This window comes from Bombus flavifrons, chromosome 11 (assembly GCF_040668555.2).
Source record: "Bombus flavifrons isolate JBK064 chromosome 11, iyBomFlav1_principal, whole genome shotgun sequence".
Classification (NCBI taxonomy): Eukaryota; Metazoa; Arthropoda; class Insecta; order Hymenoptera; family Apidae; genus Bombus; species Bombus flavifrons.
The window spans coordinates 10,090,550-10,113,835 of NC_138452.1; the positions used below are offsets into that span (position 1 = coordinate 10,090,550).

Sequence of the window (23,286 nt, forward strand, 5' to 3'; positions counted from 1 at the left end):
TTCCCTCCGCTTTTAATGACACTGGAAAACAATATGGCTTTACGACCGATAAAATTCGCCTCGGCGAAATGTTCCGCGTGGTTTTTGCATTTCTCTTTTAACTTGCGTATTTCCGTGTACCTTTGGTCTCCGGTTATCGCGAGCCATTAATTCCGAAGAAAAGATTATAATTTCAAGCGAAATAAGATAAATAAGTGAAATATCTTTTCGTTTGTGAAAAGGAGCAACGAGAAGTTTGCTTCTTTCAAATAAATTAATCCTTTCCGATTTTTATTCCGTTAGATATACTTTTTATGTCGATTCTCTCGTTCTACCAGAAATAACGCGAATATCTATCTAGTTGTAGTTTTATAATTAGAGAAATAAAGATATTCTTAGAGAAAATTCTAGAAGGAGTAGATCTAGCCCTTTATTTTGCAAAGAAGCGACACAGTAGGCAACGTTTTACGTTTAAAAGCAGCGTTTAAAATCAACTCTTCTCCTGTATCATGGTTCGTGCGTACGGGAACGGTGATTCGACGTATAGTCTATTAGCTGCATTCGCATCTTTTACATTCAGCATCTCTGGTATTACAAACGTGGTTATACACGAATCACGACGTAAGCGCGCCTTCTTGCCAGCTATGATGACCTGTTTTGAGGTTTCGAATGGTTAACAATGGATCGATATTGCGATCTTACCGAGTCATGAAGCATACGCTGGTAAGATGACATGAAAAGATCAGCTTAAAGGATGCTTTTAGCCCGTTCGTTATTCAGTTTGTAATCAGATTTGCTCGAACGTGTCCGCTTTGCTTAGCATTGAAAATGTATAACGAAGGTATCGGAAGCATCGACTGACATTCTCACAGAAGTATAAAACGTGAAAAGTCAGATCCAGTTTCTTTTACGTTCGTTTAACGGTTCCTTAACTCTTCGAGGAATATTCGTGAAATAATTGCTGTTGAATTTCATCGTACTTCTTCGTTATAGACAAGCCTGTCGTATAAAGAATAAGAATACAATGGATACGATCGGATAAGATTCGAAATGTTACATAAATTAGAATTGCAAAACGGCGAGATAAGTGGTAGGATAAATTCGTTCGTTAATTAAATGCTTCGACGCGTTAGTCGGTGGATGTACGTAATGCGATCAAATATTCGCGCCAGTCATCGTTGGAATACAATGGATTTTCATGGCCGATGAACTTGAACATAAAACGATTACGCGCGCTAAACTTTTGTCTTCTCGAATCTTACACGAACATACTTTTCCTATTTTTTCTACGTTGCCACATATTTATGAAAATTTTCTTCAAGACACGGAAACATCTTTCTTCATTTCTTATTTCCAAAAGAATAATTCCAAATATTGGGTTGGCAACTAAGCGACTGCGGATTTTGTCAATTTCACCTAATGGCAAAATCCGCAGTCACTTGGTTGCCAAGCCGATAGTTCCATCGAAACTAGAAACATCGAAAAAGAAGTCTCAAACGTTAAGAATCGCGTGGAATCGATATTTTTGTAGAACCGTCGGGTACTGTCGTGCGATTTTAACGAAGCACAAAGACAATACCGTTCTCGAACAATAAGATCGATACTGGTTCCGCGTGTCCACCGATGCTACGCGAATCCTATGCCAGGCCGTTTCTTTTTCTTCCGTGTCTCTGGCTGCGTATCGCCACTTGTTATCTGCCTGTACACCTCTTGCAGTCTCATCGTTCTCGACGTTGTACAATTGGCATACAATAGTGCGTATAGAATTAGAATCGGCGATATGCCGCTTTGTACTCGTTAGGAATCGACTTACGAGCCCGGCGATGCAACCCGGTTTTATATTGATGTACCTTGTACAGAACGATCGCGATGTCTATCGTAACTTTCGATGTTCGATGCTTATTCTCTATCTGCTTCGACTTCCACGCACCGTCGCTTTTTTCTTAGTTGGTACCAAAATTTTTCCAATTCTCCAGATCACGATTTATCGTCTACAGCGTAGAATTCCTATGACCATTCGTGTACGTCGCATTGTTCCGCGTTATACTGTTCCACCCTCGCACGAATCACGTTTCAAAGCTCAAGGGTAATGTTTCCAGCCAAAACATTGCAGGCGGTAGAGCCTATAGCATTCAAGACGAACTTGAAGAACGTCGCGAAGAAGCGATTGCATTTTACTCGGATCTAAAGATAAGCTTAATCTTCCAAATTTATTTCGTTAGCGTTTGAAAACGCGTTGTACGCGGTATAAATCGCGTAATATCCCTACGAATGGCTTGGCAAGATAGGACTCGTCAAAATAATCAACGATAAGATTAAGAACATACGACGATACAGAAATCCAGAAGCAGTGGATCGAAAATCAATTACGAATTAATATTACCCAATATGGTTCACCGTCCTGTCTTTACGTCTATCAATAGGCCATCGGAAACAAGTTTTCCAGCGATTACTCGCCGAAATACATCCATCGAGGGCTGATTTACCCGGCATTGGTCAATTACGGAGAAGAATCCGGCGAGTTGGCCGCGATCTTGCCTCCGATAACGCGTGACAGAGTTGTTCGTTTCTCCGCCGGGGTATATTATGCCGGACCGTAGCTAATAATTAATAAAGACCTTCATATGGACCAGCGTGGCATTAAGTCGTTAGAACCGGTGAAATCGATTGGAAAATACTTACAACGGCAATTTTGTTAAGCTGGTGCCGATAACGTTTGATGGCGAGGCAAAACCTGAATGTAACCGATCATATTGCAGCTGGTATCGATCGCCAACCACTATGATCCGTTCTCCACTGTGGTTTGCGATCATCGATATCGCGGTTAAAATAAATAGACTGGAATCCTGAGCCGCGGCTCGATCCTCTACGGACAACCACGAGAACACGAAACGTGTAGGACAGTGTCGGTCCAAGGATCGTTGTTTGTTTCGTGACGTCGCGTCAAATATCGGCTCGTGTCGGTTCAACGTATCGCTGGATAGAGTCGTTTTTTATCGTTTTGGCAAATGCGTGACACGTTCGTCGAACGTTACAATTAAATATCGATCTATTCGCCAACGTGCAGACGAGAAGTTGGAAATCGGAATGGTCGAGTCTTCTTCCGAACTCGAATTACCGTTGCCGAGATCTCGCGTGATCTCGAGCGATGCTGATCTATCGATGGTAACGATTCTACGAATAACGTAATCTTTAATAACAATAATAATACTCTTGTGACTATAATATAATAAACGACGACGGTTATGGTCCGCATCGCATTCATGGTCAGCACGCACGATGGTAATCCAGACACTAATTAAGAAACCGGTAATGCCGGGTTACCAGGGCTATTTAATAACTCAATATATGTAATTATCGATGGATTATTTAATTTCAGTCGCAATTGCCTGCAGATGGTACCACGTCGCCACGAGCCTCTGCATTGTTCTTGCCTTGCGATGCGTTCATGCGTGCACGCGTTTTCGCGACGTTACCTAGGCGTGGCTGCTTCCTTTTAATTGCGTTTCATGACGCGTTACTCCATCCACAAGATTAATATCGCCATCTATATAGTCGAAGATTTATAGCCGTTATAAATAGATATTCAAAATCAGTCGTTGTAAGACAGTTATCAGATGCTGTAAAATCATGCCATTGGCGTTTCTGTTAGACAGACAGCACCATGCAACGCTCGTCGTAGCGTCATTCGGTAACAGAAAAAAAGAACCTACATCCAGACAAGCCGCAGTCTCGTATGGCTGGCGTATAAACGTGAACTCGATAAAGGGATGCTAGGTAACCGCAGATAATTCAGGTAGCGAGGGAGAGAGAGTCCATTGAAGCGTCTCGCTTGTATTCAAATTCGACGTTCACGAGCGTGACCGTGTCACGTAATCGATAGGTGAGCACCAACACGCCGGATGGGGTGCGTCGTCCTTTTAAAGGCAGGACGTAATCTCGCCTGGCCACGTCAGTCATTGCCTGTGCGTTATCTCGGCCGCATCTCGTTGACTCTATTTCCCATCGTCGTTTAACCCCGCGGCATCGCGATAGACGCGTGTTTTAAACGCGTGCTTCGATGCACACCTGCCTATAAATCCGCTACCCGGTTACTACAAGCACCGTGTGTTCCCTCGATTCACCTGTTGATTCCACGAACGACCATGTTTTGCGCGTTACGTGTGTATGAAGTTACACGGTGAAGTGGCTGAAGTGCAACCATCGAGTTTTCATGGGATGTGGGACGATTGAGGCGTACACGTGGTCGAATATCCGTGGAATCGTGGAAGGAAAGTTTCTTTGAGGTGAAAGTCATCGCGAAGACGATGTTTTCCCGTTACATGTATAATTTAAATCGTAAATCATCTAATTACCGATCGTATTAATTTTACTTCTGAGATTCGTATCTCCAAGGTTGTAATAACGGACGTAATTAATGTGTGTTTATAAATTTCAGCAAGTAATACAGCAAGTAATTTATTCTTTTGAGAAATCGTTCAACAATTCGTTCGACACTCGTATTCGCCATAGAAGTATAATAATACTTTATCCATCTTCTTTTTGGCTATTTAATCGCATCTCTTTAATACGGAGTTCAATGTGAAACGCAAGGCCATCGTGACACGATCGAACGCTCCTACTACGGTAACCCAGTTTTATGGAACTTGCAGAAGAAATTATATCTCGTTACATATTCCTCGTTCCTTCTCAATTCCATTCCTGTCGTTCCCGTTTAATTACGATGTCTTTCTTTTTGTTTTTCGTATTTCCACTTAATGAGTATTACGTGGCGAAATTTCTCCTTCGTGTCGAACTTGATCCACTTTTTATTGAAACTAATTAAGATTTCTTTTTGCTCGCTTGAAACTTCATCTCTCTTTAAGTAACCGCTATACCGTTACAAGCTTCGTCTCTCCTATTTCTTAACTTCCTTCAGCCAACGAATAGACAGATAAACCGTGTTACTTTCGATTGACAAAGTATAGTTAAAACGAACGAACGTGATAAACTTCAACGCTATCCATAGACCGAATATACCAATATGTTTAGAGGCTGAAGTTCGTTCAACTAATAACGAAGCATCTTATGCAATCACAAGGAACGCAGGAGCTGAAAGTATAAAAAATGCGAAAGCATCTACAAAGACTTCCGCGTTTCCATGAATATTCATTAATCAACGGCGATCATCAATTCTCCGCACGAAAAATTTACATACTTAGATCTTCCATCGACCTTGCAGAGAAATTACAAAATTGTGAAAAAGAAACGTATAAACCGCAACATTTAACTTGTCGATTCGCTGTTATCGTTACTCGACAAATTATTACGCAACAGGACCAAGTTGTTGTCTTAAAACTTACGATCGTACGATGTATAACCATAGAATCTGTAGAATTTCGAAGGAATCCACGAGACGATAAGGACGAACAAATCGTTTCAATTTTCCCTGTTGAATGTCCCCTGGTTTACAAGCTCGCTCGAACGTCGAACGAATCGACATGATCGGCGACGGGTTGGCGTCGATACGCGGAAAGAACGAGACGCCTGTGCATAGTGTGCACGCGGCTGCTATGCAAATATGTTACAAATAGTACCGGGAACAGCGTATTTGAAATGCCAGCCGGTATCTGGGCTCGTGGATCGGTTTTGACTGAATACCTCATTAGAGCGGGACACCGGTTCTCGGTAAAACGTCGTTAGGCGTATCCTACGTTCGGTTCGTTGGCGGACTTCGCTTTCCCTCCGTTGAAATTCCGTCACGGCCGTTTTTGCCATGCTGCCGTTTAAGGTAAATAAATTAAGCACGGTTGTCCGATCGTGTAAAAACGCGTCGAGTTCGTTTCTTCGTATTATCTTTGCCGCTATAACGGCTACATAATGGATTGGTCACGAATTTTTAACGCCAGAAGTAAACCATTTGTTGGACGCGATGGAAGCTTAAAGTTGTTGATTTTAGTAATTATTCGGTTACGTGAAATAATTGATGGAGTAATCGATAATTGATGGGGACTATGGAATATCAATCCGACAATGGAATATCCTTTTGCTTTAGCGAAGAAAAACAGACACGGATAAAGGTAATTTTCGTTGGGAACTCGTTATCTATCGTGGTGGAAGATATTTCGTTTACATCTACACCTTAAAAATGGTAGAACCGAACGTGATATTCGAGCAATCTCATCGAAGACTTTACGGCGCACCGGTAAAGCTATTCGAACCATAATGGTTTTCTGTTTCGTTCGAATAGGGAAACGATCGTAAAACCGTCCCGTTTGCATGGCATTCGTGTATATCTTCATTTTCATTCGTTTCCATTGGTAGTTCAATCGCGATTTCAGTCGTATCGCGGAGGTTTCCACGGTGATACTTAAAGGCGCCTAACGATACCGAACATGGTTGTAAATAAATATTGCGATTATAACGAACGCGACCCAGGGTATTGCTCCTTTTGGTTACAATAGCGAGCTGATAGCCCTTTTCTTGGCGATGGAGCGAGAAGAACCGGTTTGCGTACGCGTCGACAACCTTGGGAGTAGAACAATCGAAATTACTTGCAGCCTGCCATTAACGTCTCGCGAACAGATCAATTTTTTCTTAATCCAATATTTTTGCCACTCCAAAAGACTCGTTATTTCCTTATGTTCGTAGGTAATAACAATTTACGTTAGGTTTAACCTACGGCGCTGTGCAGAAGGTTCTGGTCAGATTGGTCGTTCGCTTCGTAGTCAATAGAATTTTCGCTCGTACTGGCTATAAGGACGTGGAAGATAAACGAAAATACAATATTTAACTACGTAATATTAATAAGATTCTCTTAAATATCGTTTCTTGCCAGTTCTTCTACGTAAATTAATAAGATCCATCTGTCTATCGATACGAACGAAATCGAACAGCGTCTAAAATTAAGAAACCTAACTCCTATCGACTCCTATCAATTGCCTACGATCTAGCGATACTAATCGAACGTCAAAACTTACAAGGCTCGGCAACCGTTCGCAATTTCTACCACCCTCGCCGTCTTCTATGTGATTGAAACTAAACACGCAGCCGTGTTCCACCAAAAAGCGCGATTCTCCAAACAACGCTGACCGCGAGAATACACGGCGTCCCGAAGAATTCAATTTCACGAACAATTCGAAACATTCAGAAAATCACGGGTGCAACACGCTCGAAACAACTTGGCTTGTTTCTTGCCAGCGGCTCGGTTGATCCCGTGGTCGTGGATCGGCGTCAAGTTGATTTCTCAGTCGTAGCCTGGCCAGTCGAGGATGAGCATTTAATTGAACGCTTTGTTCTCGATGGTTTTTGCCGCTGTAGCCTCCGTCTGATTGGTCCATCCTGATCACGGAAGGAATGTTCTCCTCGTTCGAGTTTCTGTCTTGGTAGACGGATAACGCAGGGGAGACATTCTTATCTCGCGGGATCTCTAATTAAAAGATTTCTCATTGCCGCCTTCGCCTTCGGGTAGACAACGAGAAACGGGGCGTTCGATCGTCGGGATGCCGACGACGGATGCCGATGCCAGCCGTTAATCGACGCCGATTCCGGTTAATCGGTAATTAGCGATGCGGATGCGGCATCCAATCGCCGCTCGAATGATTGAAAACGATGGATCGTTGCTTGTTCGATTGGAATAGACGAGGGTGCCTCGCATCCGCGATTCGACATTGTTAATTGAAATCTGATAGAGATTGACTGGTAGCTTCGTCTGCATCGGTAATTTTGTCGTTTGCGATTTCACCGCCTGGTTTAACTCTTCGCATTCGATATTTTATACCATGTAATCTGCGTCGAATTTTCTGAACGCAGATATTAAGTTCTATAGCTTGGTAATATATAGGAGAAGAATGTGAAATAATAAGAAAAGTCCAGTTTGAGATATTACGTAACTTTTAATAAAGAACGCTAGTCAAAGAAGAGGTAGCAAACGATGGTTAAACGTACGTCGTTAAAGACTTGCATTGAGAGAAATCGCCACTGGATTTCACTGGTTCAAAGGAACCTCTTGAAGTAAAGTTAAGATAAATTGAAGGTTCAGCTTGTAAATTTCATACTTAGCTTTTTTATTGCGATATCAGGATCCTAAAGGGCAACTCGTTTGCAACCGAGACGATCGCGCATTTCGCGCTCATTCTTCGCTTTATTCGACCATTTGGCAAATTAATTACGACCTGGTCGGGCAACAGGGCGGTATTATCTAAATCATAATTTGCCACCATCATTGATACGACGTCAATTAATAACATTACCGCGTTTAATCATTTCACGAGTCATAACCAAAAGAAACAAGCTTCGTTCCCGTTTTGCATATTCCACGGTGTTCGGAGTATTTTAATTAGCGTAATGTATGGCTGACGATTTCTTTCGGGTACGCGGTGTTTTAACTGTGGAAACAGGGTCAGAGATGCCGCGAACGAGGGCCGAGGTCCTGTTGGATATGTACGGACACGCAGAAGGAGGGATTTCTCGTGCGTACGTGATGTAAGTCCACTGTAATTAAGAATTCCATTTTACTTGGTAAACGAGAAGAGAAATCGGCTACGTGTACGGTCGCCAGAAACGTTCGTGTGTAGGAAACTAGTGACTTTGATGGAAGATAGTCTCGTCTATTAAAAATATCTTTTAATATCTATAACTTTGTTAATTTCTAGAGTTTACACGTATATTTCTATAAGTATGGACTCTTCAGTAAGGCTCTCACCTAACAGACCTATACCTTAGACACAATGAGAGAAGAGAGAAAGTGAGTGTTTCGTCCAAGATCTGCTAGTATGTATATTTCTGTAAGGTTTTGCGTGTATACTTTTGAAACTATATTTTTTAAGAAATTGTAAAAGGTCAGTTTTATTAAGATCCGTAACGGAATATTTTCTCAAACGATCTGTGATCTTTGTCGCGACTCTATTCTACGATCTATCAGTTAGAATTTCGTGCACATGGCATGCAAATAAATGACGGAGAAATGTTCCACGATAAAATTAGACCATTTGGAACTTTCCTCGATATAACAGGTGCTGCGAGGTCCCTACAGAGACGATAATTTTCTGTGCGTTCCACGACCGTTCCCCGTGTAATTATTAACCAAAGACAAGCGAGCCAAGAAAGTATGCTTTATGACCCTGTCTTTCGAGCAACTGCCGCTGATTACGGGTACATCGGTTGATCGTTTGCGGTCGTGATTCAAGGCTTCTTGCGTCGATTTCTAGCAAACCGTCGCTTTTCCGTTATTCCTCGCGTCGATCCACCGTTGATTGAATGTTTATCCGGTTTACGGCCATTGCGATTAAATTTTGTTACCTTACCTGGCGATCTTTTTCTTAACTCGGTCGATGTCTTTGCTCAAAGTTGTTCTTTAATTTCGAAATGTTCGAAATTATCAAAGTCGAATAGTAACATAGTTTTCGTAGAGAAGTTACTTTCTACCGATCATCGTAAAATATTTTTATTCGTTTAGAAGCGAATTGTTGGCATAATTTACTTTAAAAAAAAAATGTCGACGCTATTTGACTAATCTTACGCTAATGGACCGCGTCAATTGTAATTTTTAGTTACAATTATAATTCATTTATTAATGCAGGTTTGCCATAAACATCTATTTTTACTTTTTACTTCAAACTCTTGAAACATTTTCCTTCCTCGATGAGTTTCTTATTTTCGTTTAAGCTATCGAACGCGCACGTTAATAAAAACGTTGGTAGTTAGACAAAAGAGAATGTTCTGCGAAGGAAGATAAGCTGTAATTAAATTCTTCGAAAAGCTAATTGGAAGAAAGGATGATTTATGAGGTTGTTTTCGACGAAGTTCCTTATTGATAGCATTCTTGATTTAGATCGTTGCTCGATATTCACGTCGTTTTTCCGATGAAACGATAGCGTAATCGAATAAAGTCAGGCATAGAAGAGGTCTATTTATATCGATCGTATCATCGTTTGAATTTCCTTCGTCTTAATTCCGTCTCGAATTTAGCGCCACATCGCTGTTTAGTTTACCTTGTTTCTCCTCGCTTCTTCTTCGTGTTTGTATCTCTTCGGATATCTTCTTTTTAAAATACTTTGTTCATAAGATGTGTGAAAGGCGTGAAAAATGTTAACATCATATTGAATATCAAAACCAATTATTTAAAAACACTATGGTTAATTTAAAGTTAAATTACAGTCTAGAAAAGATTATTGCATCAGGTGTTTATATGAATAACTGGAAACAGCGTAGTGGAAATAGCATATTTGCGTTTTGGAAACACAAACACACACATTTGGAAACACAGACACGAACACATTTTCTGTTTTGGAAAGATTACTCGACATTACGTTTTGATTTTCGCGCCCTGTTACCTCAGATCGCAGCGCCACGCGCGGTATAACATTGCATATCTTTACAACGCGCGTTTCGACACATGTGAGGTGCAATAACATTAAGATTAACAAATATTATATTCTCAATTCGCTTTCTAACAAGAATAGTGCTAGAATATTCGTCACGACTGTTAGTGCTGTCGGAAGTTTGGTAAGTTACTGTTTAAATGACAAATTATTGCTTTTCCATCGTATTTTGGTACAGTTGATAACGAGCTCGAAAGGTTGTGTTATATATTACGTTCTTTTTTGTTCTCAAGTTATTAAGCTATGTTGTCGGATACGGTGGTTGGTTCGATGAAAGACGTTTCTCCTTTACTGATCACGATGACGAAGGATGGATACGCGATAATTAAATCGCCGCTGGATCGGGAGAATAAGGTGGACTCGTTGATTGCACAGGTCGCTTGATTTATATTCGATCGAGAGAAAAATTAAACAGGCGGTTTCGCGATAAGTGGAGTATGGAGGATATAAGTTTCTTTATGGTAAGTGTTCAAATTCTTTCGCGAATCGCTATAAATATTTGAGTAAAGAGAACAGATTGAATGGTCATTTGAATTGTCCACTTGTTGGATATTAATTTAATTCAATTTAATTTAATTGTCATTTTTCCAGCATAGTAATTTGTCCCGTGGTGTTACATTGACATAACTCTTCGTACATTGATAAATGACCCAATCAACAGGTTAATATTTAAGCTTAACTTCACGATGCCGATATAATTAAGGGAATATTATATACTATATATTATCTTGAATTTTTTGCGTACGTAGTTTTAATCAAAAGTAGCCGGAAGCAAAAAGAGCAAGATTCGTTTCGTAAGTAGAGTCTGATGTGGGAGAATTATCATCGATTTCTCAAATATCGTTTAACGAGGTATGATTGATCGATCGTCGATATCGGGTTACGATACGTTTCGTATAAATTGCGTACAGGAAATTTAATTATTGCGATGAATGCGTGATCGTCTAAACGAATCGAGTATCCGCTTATTAATTTACTATAATTTTAGAACACAGTTGTATACATGTTCGGAGAGCAGATACTATTCTTTGCCTAGTATTGTAGATCTCCACTTAGCGTGGTCCGGTCGTTGAGAGAAACCGCGGTATCATTAATCAACGTCGCCCCTTGAAAGTTTCGTATTATATCGATGCACTTGCTCGCAACTGTATATCCGTGTGTCTACGAGACGTTTCACTTCGATTCACGATGAACGGTACTGAGAATTTAATAGATTATGGCATGGATTGTCATTGCGAAATAATCTATCACGACGCAAGAAGGTTCATTGTGAATATACAGCAAGTCAAGCGAATTAAGTAAGAGTATCTTCAACGGGTTAATATACGAAAATTCTAAAGAATATTATAGCAGAGGAAAGGGTGGAATCTAAGGTTATTACCACCAAGTATCTTAAGACTAATTAAACTTCCGAAGCAAGCCTTCATCTACATCGTTAATTTTACAAAGATCGTTTACGACGTTAATGAACCGAAGCACATACATGCAAATATAACCGTATTCCCTATTCGAATTACACGACTGGAATACCGAATAAACGTCTTTGCATCGCTTTCAACGCCATTCGCCACTTTTTGATAGGCTAATGATTTTCGCTTATCGTAGGAAAACCGAATATTATATAGTTTTGCGTTTTATGAGATGGCTCGCTCGATAATAAGAAAATAAGAGTAGGGAAAGAAGCGTGTAATCTGTTGTATCAATCAGTTTATTTAATATTGTCTATTTTCTTTTTCTATCATTTCTTTCTCCTAGGTTCTTCAAAGGACGTCTGGCCGAGCGAGGGGCGGAGGTCTTAATAAATACCGTTCAACTCGACATCTCCTTATTAAACAAAAACGAGAAAATTGTAACGCACTTGCGTCGAGGATACTCGCATTTAATGTTCCAGGTGGTCGTTTAATATTATATGTTAATCATCCTTTTCATTTTAATGGAATAGCGGCAGCAAACTATAACTTGCGCAACGAAAGTAAAGCAAACGCTTATTTCGTCAGATCATCTCATCGTACGAAGGCCAGAAGCTTAAATATTTTACAAGATAAAGCTAAATTAACGTAACAATTAAATTAATATTATTTCTTATAAAACATCGTGACTATCTCACGTTGAAATACTTTCTCTTAGCTAGCACGGGACGTAGAAATTAAAAAATCAACAAAAGTTGACTATTATGTTTTCTACAGCGATTTTTATAAATGCGTCTGATTTGAGTTTGCAAAATTAGTTGGGAAAAATTAAAGGATACGTCTACGAGTCATTTAATATCGTTATAACGAGTGACTCAGAAACACAGGGATCATTCAGCAAGTATTTTTCCTCTCGACTCACGAATCCATCGCGTCCATTGTCTCCGAAAACAATGGTGGCCTGTATCATTGTTCCCTTTATAGAGGATGCGCGTCGTTTTCTTCGTTGTCACGCCCTTTCCTTCCTTCTAATGAAGATCTGACCGCCTGGATTATGAATGCGATTCTATGTGCAATATTAATTTGATCAGAGGCGTGCATATCTTCCAACCGTGTCGAAAATAATGTGCTTGGAATGCATTAATTCAGGGCTTTTGTTATTTATTATACAATGTGTTTGTTTTATCCGAACTGTATGTATGATGGAATATTATATAATTGTTATTAATAATGGAACGTGTTGAGCTAGGGCTTTTGTTATTTAACATACAATGTGTTTATTTTATCCAAATTATATTTATGATGGAATATTTCACAAGAGGCTGAAAGTATCGATAAAATATTTATTTATACATCTTCTATTACAATTCACAATCAGTAGGTTGTTGAGAGTTTCGGTATAGTATGTTTCATCGCGAATTATTACCTTCTCAAGATGTAAATTGCTATCATAGCTGGGTTTATAAGATTTATTTTGAGTCTCTGGATGATTCCAGACATTCGACTTCCTGTTGCTTAATTGCCGCAATGAATATGCTATGGATTTTTGCATCCGTAAATACGGAGAGTCTCGAATTCGCAGAAATTCACCTGTTGGTTTTGTTCCCTTTCTATATAGCATGTGCGTAATGTCCTTAACCGGTTGACATCCGGCGGAAACCTGAATTCCCAGCTTTATCTGTTACAAGTTTCGAATCGTGCATAGTGATAAAACCTCGTAAGGAAAAGGTTACTAAGAAATCATCCATGAATGTTACGAATGTAATGTAGCGATAATTGACTTCGGATGCCAATTCATTAACTAACAGACTACTTCATTATGTTAACGATGTTTCCAATAGCTCACGAATGTATTTGAAGAACACTCGTCATAGAAAGCTGTTACGCGTATGCCGCGTTTCGAGTAAACATCTTGTAACTTTTGTGTACATTTTCAGATATATTTCAAAATTCACGAATGCAACGACAACAGCGGCCAGCTCATTCCAATGCTAATAAAATTTCAAAATCTTTCGTATAACACGCATAGTATATTTATTTATGAAAGATTTCCACGAGCGTTGGAATGCCTTGGCGAGTTATTTTATAATTTCTGTCAATTACTTTGCTTAAGAAAAATGTAAAAATCGTCGTTGGAAGGTAGTAAAAGTTGCTCTTTAAATATCTATCTCTCGTTTCCCTTTTTGTCGTATCGTCGCTGTCGTTGACTCTATAGGAAAAGGGAATCGTTTCGAAGGAATCCGATTCGATGAAACATAGAAAAACCGAGATCGTTCGCCGATTCGATGATCTTGTTCCGAAAGAAACTCGCGATACCGGCGTATTTGACGTAATAATCTGCACTGGTTGCACGAAAAGCAGCCGTTTTAGATCGAATTCCTCTAATGACAGTCCATTTCCTTTTCTTTTGCAGATGCGTGGCTGGAATGGCAGAAAAGTTACGCGAGGCGGCCGCACGTGGCGACGTAGCGCGAGTCGCGCGACTCCTCGACGAAGATATTAAACCACTGCCGGACGAAGTGAGTCTCCTTCTCCGTTTCTTCCTTTATCATCGACCAGATCTTATTTTTTTATCGTATTGTCGCGACGAAGCTGTTGCGGTAAATAACTTAGAAGCCACATTGATCGAGCTCCATAATCTGAAAGATACAGAGAATCGACCATGTTACAAACGCTGCTGCTTAAATTTTTCTGAGAATTTACTATCATCTTCTTGTTCATCATCTTCAAGTTCAATGAACTTGTGGAAGTAAGCAACTTCTTTCTCGCTTGTTTCTTATTATAAAATTCAACACGAACAATCAAAATTATGTAAAGGTTGGATAACGTTAGATCAAACTAAGGAAATTATTTGGAATCGATAGATTTGGCATCTGAGCAGCTCGTCTCGTGCGAAAGGATCCTCAAAAGGAGAAGTTGATCGTTTGCAAAAGAGATTTCTAGAGATGCGAGTTTGGATGACCGTTCGGCCCACTTCTAATTATAGCACGCCAAGTCATAGATTGATCGAGCCCGGGTTTCATTAGAGGTATACGAGCCTGAGAATGTAGTATATTAATTACATTACATATTTACATCTGGGGTTGTGACAGTCGCCGTCGGTGGGAATGTAGATAAGCGTGTTCGGTGTGCATTTGTCAAAAGATTGTCTGGAAGCCTGCGGGGAAACGTTGCCCGATTATCCACGCATTCATTACAATTACTTCTTCCTTAATTGCGCCGATGAAATTAATCGTCGTGCGGTTTTTTTCCACTTCAGCCAGCGGCTAACTTCGAGCTAAAGTGCTTTATTATGCGAGAAGCCGACACGTTCATCGCGATTCATCGTCGTCGGCCAATGCACCGAATAATTGAAATTATATCGATCGATGTTTCAGATCGAACTCGCAGCAAAATGCCTTTCCTTCCTGATAAAATTACATTCGTTGGATTCTTCGAGTCTTTTTTCCCGATAATCCATTTTATACTTTATCGTACTGGAGAGAACGAGGGAATTTAAAAATAAGGATATTCATCTTGGAAAATTCCTTATTTTTTTTATCCAAAGAATATTCCATTTTTCAGATTCTTATTTTCTACATGAATTCTATACCGTTTTGCTCGTCTCTCTCCTTATCTGCTAGAATAATTCCGTTTTCTAAATATTCCATTTATTTTTCTAATCTCTATATCATATTGGTTTTATCTACATGTAATATTTTCTACTAAACTTGTAAAGAACACTCCAACTTCAAACTTTATGGCTTTACTTACCATCTCACACGTGGCAAGCGTTTCTCGAGTGATTCTTAGTTGAGACGAACGAATCGTACGGTTTCATAGGATCGCGATATTGGTTGAAACAGAATTTATGGTGGCTACACGTCCACCGCGGTTGATTCATATACGCAACTATTTACTATTTGATATATTACACTTTCTGCATCTAAGGTTGCATGGATAAGATATACTTCTTCATTAACACACGGAGTTAGTGCGCTCTTATTACCCGAGGCAACGAGCCACAACCTTACAGGAAATCTGAACATACATAGGTTACTCGCCGTGTCAAAATGATGTATACTCTCATTTGTTAAATTTGCGTAACCTATGTCTTTAACATCGGACAGGAAGAGGCGTATAGTAGTACTAATGTGTCTAGTATTTAAGTCTAGCATTAAACAGTATTTAGTATCTAACAGAGATTAAAATTCCAATTTCGATCTAATTCTTCTACGCCGCCTTACGTTGCATCGTCTCTGTTCAAAGAAAAATTGACTTCGCTCTAATTTTCCAATCTTTCTCTCGTTCGACGAGTGGAAAGGCTTTGAACGTTCTAAGAAAATCTGCCATAAAATGGTAACGAGAAATTACACGTGTCAGTAACGTTTCCTTCATATTTTTCGCAAATTTAAGAAATCTTTCAAGGATAGAAAAGTACTATTCGGTCAAGTGTGAATTGAAAAATGCAAAGATTGACGAGAAATTTATGTAAATAATAAGATCAGGGGGGACTCGGCTATGTTAGTTGCAAAGATGCATCGAGTAGCGTTGCTTGAGCCCCTGTTCGGCTAATTAAGCCTGCGTCCTGTCTGATCGCAGCAGCTAATTCGACACGAGAAATGCGTGTGTTACAAACTGAAATGCGGGTACCTATTAATTACGTTGCTAATTGATCCTCTCGTGAATCACGAGCGTCGAGCAATGCTTAGGGAAACTTAATTCGCCGATAAAGTTCGTACTTTCCTTCTCCGCTCTTCTCTCGAGATAGTCTTTTAATTTTATCTATAGATTTGAAAGCTTCGCTGATCTTCGATTTCTCAAATCCTTTAGTTCGTTGATTTCTTCGTTTCTTCGTTCATCGACTCGTCGTTGGACGTTCGATTCTTTAAATAATTATTTTTAACTATTTTGTCTTGTAATATTTATCAGAGTATCGGACTTTGTATTAACGATTAAAATCTAATTCAAGTATTTTATATTTCGAGTGTGTTTATCCACGATATTCATTGAAAATATATTTTCATTTACAGAATGGCAGAAGTCCTCTTTTATTGGCTGCGGCAGGCGGCCACGTGGATGTCTGCGAAACGTTACTTCTTCGTGAAATCGACGTCAACGCTGCGGACAATGTGAGTGAATATTTATTAACTCGTTTACTTGCGCATAGTTGTATGATAAATTTCGTTTTATGGAAGCTTCGTTCGTACTCTAGTATCGTAAATAATTATAATTAGTTTATTAATGATAAACGGATTAAACAGATGTTAATTAAACAGAAAGCAATGATTATTAAACATGAACTAATTGCAACAAACGTATAATAATTAAAACAACTAGATAATTAAATAACAATTCTCGTCAACGCAAATTCAACTCTCTCATAACAACGCTAACAACACTATCTCGACAACGCAATCCGCACTCTCTGACTTCTCAACTCATGCTGCTGTTAATTCGTTTATCGTCCCCTAGCAACCCCTTGTCTTTTGTCTTAGCCTCGTATCTTTTGTCTTAGCTCCACTACGCACATGCTCAGCAACCGCTTGTTTATAATTCGCACCTCAGCAACCGCTTGTTTACAATCCGCACGACACCCCCGAGCCCCTCGTCCACGATATTACAATACAGATAGATACAGTCTCGTAAATTCCAATAACTTTCTATTAAAAATAATTTTAAGAGACTGTTCTATTTAAGTCCGGTTCCGAGTTAAAAGTAAAATAGAAAGAGATTTTATAGCAAGAGAGTTTATAATTCGCATCTCAGCTTGTTTACAATCCGCACGACACCCCCAGGCCCCTCGTCCACGATACTACAATACATATAGTTACAGTCTCGTAAATTCCAATAACTTTCTATTAAAAATAATTTTAAGAGACTGTTCTATTTAAGTCCGGTTCCGAGTTAAAAGTAAAATAGAAAGAGATTTTATAGCAAGAGAGTTTGTAATTCGCATTTCAGCAACCGCTTGTTTACAATCCGCACGACACCCCCAGGTCCCTCGTCCACGGTACTACAATACAGATAGATACAGTCTCGTAAATTCCAATAACTTTCTATTAAAAATAATTTTAAGAGACTGTTCTATTTAAGTCCGGTTCCGAGTTAAAAGTGAAATAGAAAGAGATAGAAAAATATTCTGAAAAATCATGGCGCGTAATTCGAGGGATAAAGGGCCTAAATTCCGAGCTGCGGGCAACTCGGGCTTCGCTAATAATTCACGAGCTTAGGTGGGTTGGTCCACGCGTCAGTCGCCCAATATATCAATACACCGTCTAATGAAGGGTGTAGGGATAATTACACTTGTAATTGCTGGTTTACGTACTTGTCTTGCAGCTCATGCTCGTATCGCGTAAGTAGAAAGTCGTCGATGATATTTAATCGAATCCTTAATTCGATTTACAAAGAATAATTATCTATGGATTCTGTACAACCCACGGGCAACCATAAAACATTGCCGCGACACGGATATTAAACAGAAAATTACATGCGTGGACTGTAATCCGCAGAAAATTGAGCGGTGCTTACAGAATCGATTCTAGACACGAAGAAGATAAAAATGTAATACTAAAAGAATATTCCTAAATAAATTCCTATATATTAGAAATCAAATCGACAGAAATGTACCATCCGCCTCTTAACCGTTTGAGTCCCAGAGATCGTTGAAAAAACAGAGTCGAAAAATCCTGAACAGCGCGAACAGTGGCTTTATGAAATACATCTATTACTATTAATTTATAAATATTTCAAGCTTTGTTCAATAAAAATTATTGAGAAAACAACTATGAAATACAAAATACCGTCAGTCGTCCGTAGCGTTCAAATGTACTTGGACTTTTCGACACAGAAATTGAACAGCGCGATCGCGCCGCTTGGGACTGAAACGGTTAAGAAAGAAAACAAAAAGTGAAAGGAGAGAAGAAGGAAAGGATAAAAAGGAAAGAGCTTAATGAGCCGAAAAATCTTATCGCTAACATGATCGAATTCCGTTGCTCTTAAAAAAGAGCACAGCATCCCTTCTCTCGACATATTGTACCACTTTCTAAGCGATCCTAAGACACTTCGTATATAGAACGCTAGGGTATCAAGCGAAGACAATGATTCATTTGAAAGAACGGAAAAAGCAATCGGGATCGTCTGGAGTCTCGGTTATCGTGCAAGAAGATCCGGCTGGCTTCCAGATCGGCCACAATGCTTCCATTGCCGCGTTGACTGACGGCCAATCTTCTCTCGCCATTGGCCGCAGAACACGTTTGGCTAGATCCTACCAGCAAGGGGTATTGCGAGGTGGCTGTATTTAGAATCGGTGTGCACACCGCTGGTGGCCACCAGATATTCACACTAAATTCCCGTGAATATCTTCTTGCATCTCGTACGAACACAGTATTGCTCGCTTTCTCTTCGCTTTTTCATTATTTTTCGTTTATCACGAATTTCTAGTCGTACAAGAGTTAATCGACAAAGCTGGAACGTGCGCGCTGAAAGATCGTATCTCGTGGGATTTAAATCGAACCGCGAACGTCCAACCCCTTAAACGATGTCCTTTTAATCACGACGATCGCGTTGATTAATTTCGACTGCAGCGGATTCGAGGAATTTATTTTTATGGTTTTCGATTAATTTTCCAGTTGCTTCCCGCCGTTACGGTAGCTGTTTTGACGACTAAATTTTTGTAGCGTGCGCAGTAAAATGATGAGAATCGTGATACGAAATTCTATGTTTGTCATACGCGGTTAAACCTGAATGATAAACATCTTCCGGATCCTCTTCGATATTCTTCCTTCTCAATTCTTCGCTTCTTCCATCCCAAACGTACGTACACATCTTCAAAGCCACGACCTTTAAAAAATATATATATAATATTTTCCAAAAAAAAGAAAAAAGGAAAAAAGAGACTCGTAATTTCTCTGTACTCGCACCTCTTACTCCAATCTTCGTGTCTCTCCTCGCCCTTCCATTGTGCTCACGAAAATATGGAACAACGATATGCAAACGCGAATAACATCGATCGAAAGGTTAATTGGTTTCATGGTTAAGCGGCTTAAAGGGGGGATCTTTCCGGCATCGAACCACGACTTTGGCCGTTTTTTTCCAACTGGCTATGGCGGATGGTAGCTACGGGGCCGTTATATACACGTATCTTTTGTCTGCATAAGGCAATCCGGTAAGGAACGTTGCTACGGAGAGAACGTTGTCTGTGTATCTGCAAATGAAAGATCGATATTTATTGGTGTCCGATCGTAGAAATCTACAGCGGCCCCCTATCTATGCCCTTTTCCAATCGATTGCCTATCGAGGCTTATGGAAACGTGCGCGGGCAATTATGCGATCTTTCAAAGAAGCTCGAGCAAGTTTTTCTACCGATGGATTTCCACTTGGAAAGACGAAATGCGAACTTTCTTTTGAACGGTCGATCGAGAGTCGTGGAATTGTTCTTCGAACCAAGTAAATTAGCGTATTTTCTTTCACATATAATCGATAAGCTGACATTTTTCACTTCTTTAGATATTAAATTCTGAATAAAATTCTCTTTCTATTCTCTAACTTTTCCATTGTATTTTCCTCTGCTTCTGAATAAAAATGATCAACGTTGAATAATTGGGTGAACAAATGTGAATTACGAGAAATTCCTCGAGAAATATTACATCGTAGAATTTTTTAATATATTCACGAAGATGGAAGATTTGGCGAATATAAACATTAGAAATTCAAGAGTACGTCATGTTTCGAGAATGTTCGATTCTGTTACAATTGATCGAAGGTGGAATTATAAAACGTTTAGAAGCACATCACGATGCAGTATCGTGACGAAAGAATTCTGTAAGTTATCGACGTGCACCGCATGCAAAAGGCGCACCGAAGGAAGTATAAAAGGAGATGCTTGAATGGCATTTACAACCATGAAATTTACGACGATTTACCGACATTCTCGTGCTGCTTTTATTTGTACCGCATAGTTGCGTTGCTACCTCGCTCGGATACGACGAATCGCGTCGAGTATTCTAAATCGCACGCTAGATTTACCGCGCAACTGTAAGCGCGGCAATTTGAAGGATCACGTTCGAGTCGTGCGCCAAACTCGAAAGAATCAGAAGTTACGTAAAATAGTTGATCGAATATTCTAAAAAAAAAAAAAAAATTCACGAGGCTTTCGAAACATCCTATCGATCCACTTCGTTATTTTTACTCGAAATTTCATTACGGTATCCTTGTCGCAAATGTATATTTCATTTTCATTTCCAATTTCTACTTACGGTGACTGTAAAAACTACTCGACGGACAAACTGTTAGTTACCATAGAAAAGTATATGCTTGCGATGTCATTTTTTATTACAACGTTGGCGAAGCTTCAGAATGTTTTCTACGACACACAAACACGAACACGCACAATATGTTCCTAAATATTTTCTAAAAACTTTTACAAGTAGCTATAAATAGTGAAATTTCCTGAGTTTCTTGCCTCTGTGTATAATATTTTTATTTATTCCTCCGTGAATCACCGAACAAGCCAACATTTTCCAATTATAAAACGATGAGTTGAACTGAGAACGAGCCTGCTTTATCGTGGCATCGAACAAGCATACCACCGTTATCGTTAAAAACATCTAATCCAACAATTTACTGTAACCTTAATAGCGTAATATAATGGTTATTGGGACAGGCAAGAAAGCTGTCGGTTGGTAACGTCGTTTAAAAACGAGTCTAAAGCCGGATTCACAGTTAACCGTGTCCTACGGGGTTGGTGTTTGCATTCGTTTAGACTCGTAACTCTTCTAAAATATCGAGTAAGGTGAATGGAAAGAAATCTCTGACACTCTCCGACGAACAAATCCGATAAATTTCGATGCTATAGCGTTCCAAAAGCTACAACCTGTTAGATAAACTCCAGCTGCGTTCGTGTTTCAAAAGATTTCTATGGAGCTGTTCCTCCCTCTTTCCGTCATTCTTTTTCTTCTTCCGACAAGATTTATACGGCGTTGGGTTTACGGGTCGTGCGTTTTTTCCCGAGATTCTGCCGCGAGGAATTTGGCACACATTCTTCTTGCCTCGCTATGGCCGAAGATGCACAAGGTCTATAATTATGGTAGGTCTGAAAATAGCGTTTTAGAGGAACATAGGCGGTGTCGGAGCGATTGCTCCTTTTTCAAACCGGATTTCGACCATGATCCGTCTGTCGGACGTCTTTGGGCTATCTTTTGGTCTCAGACTCGATTATCATACGTCCTTGAGGGGATTTTTCTTCCTTTCGCGTTCTCCTATCTTTTTTTCCTTTTCGACGTCGGTGCCTTGGATCGATGAATCGCCGAGACTTGCAGATCGCCGTACAGCTTCGAGGCGCAAGCGGAGCTAACCGAAGGCGGTTTCGAATAGTTCACGAGCGATTCTAATCGAGAAAGAAGTTTGGAATGTGCTACGTGCGCCAAGGTTTCGGATTGTTTCTAGGAATTTTTCTACAGACATTGACCCTTAATTGGCGATAAATTGGCGATAAATGAATAATTTATAGATCGTAATTTACGATACTGTATCCTGAATTCTAAAAGGTATTTCTGTTCGGCGCGCATTTCCTCTCACAGTGATTACATACAGTTTTTGCGCGTACCCTCGTTTTTCCATTTAATCACGTTCCACGCATTGTATTTTTACTCAGATTTTTATAATCGTAAGGAAACTATGTACCGCTAAATGATACGAAATTCGATTTAATCGAACCCGATCGATCGGTATGTAAATAAATACAGGCGAGCACATGGAAAGTAGAAACTACGAAAATCCTATTTCCGATATCGTGCTCTGGCTTTCTTCGATCGTTGCCATTCGTTGGTTGCAATTCGAACGGGTCAAACCGTAGCACCGTTTAACGAGACTCGATTCAATTACAACGTAATTCGAGCGATTCGTCTTGGCGGTGCGTGGACGTGCCGACTAATGGATTTCCATGTTCATTCATCTAAACGGAAAAGTATATTTTACCGCATTAAGCATACACGATGTCGTGCGTTCATCCATCTAGCAGGCCATAAAATCAAGCTGCATGGTCGCGGAGTTGCGCAATACGAGGATGCGTTGCACGATGAGCCGACAGAGATCGACCGTGCGTCCTGTACTTTCTCCGTAATTATACATAAGCAACGATCAGACGAATAATCTGGGAAACACGATGGCAGACCGGTAGCCGCCATTGCAACGTCATCCTCGTAGAACCGGTGTTGGCCAGCCGTTATCGCGAAGGTTGATTCGCGTATTTGTACTTGTAAATCTCTCTGTACCGTATCAATCATCGAACCACTGGTCTAAGGTCTAATTACCAGCCGCGTTGCCGATCATTTATAACGAATACGATGTTATTAACTAATCACGAGGCCTGGTGATGTATGATTTCGTATTACATCTGCCTGTACGTGTTTTGCAAGTGTCTAGCGGTTCTTTTTCACGATTTTTTTTTTACAACGTCCTAATAATCTGCGAGGAAGACGACACGACGCGACACCGGAGAAGTGAAAATATCGGCTGTAAGCCCGTGACTCTCTTCTGCTTTCACTTTTCCATTCTGA

At 39.9% G+C, this 23,286-nt stretch overlaps 1 protein-coding gene across 7 annotated transcripts in view; it reads left to right on the forward strand.

Annotated features, from left to right (window-relative positions):
• The window catches only part of dgo (ankyrin repeat domain containing protein 6 diego), a 138,146-nt gene that overhangs the window by 25,982 nt on the left and 88,878 nt on the right, over positions 1 to 23,286 (forward strand). For 5 of the 7 annotated variants that reach the window (XM_069122953.1, XM_069122949.1, XM_069122951.1 and 2 more), the window contains exons 2-3: positions 14,163 to 14,268; positions 16,762 to 16,860. In XM_069122953.1, the coding sequence (XP_068979054.1) occupies positions 14,176 to 14,268; positions 16,762 to 16,860 (192 nt within the window). In that variant the 5' untranslated portion in view covers positions 14,163 to 14,175. Of the gene's footprint in view, positions 1 to 3,958; positions 4,266 to 10,110; positions 10,465 to 10,573; positions 10,802 to 14,162; positions 14,269 to 16,761; positions 16,861 to 23,286 lie in introns of those variants that run through there. The other 2 variants (XM_069122952.1, XM_069122954.1) reach the window with 2 other exon arrangements.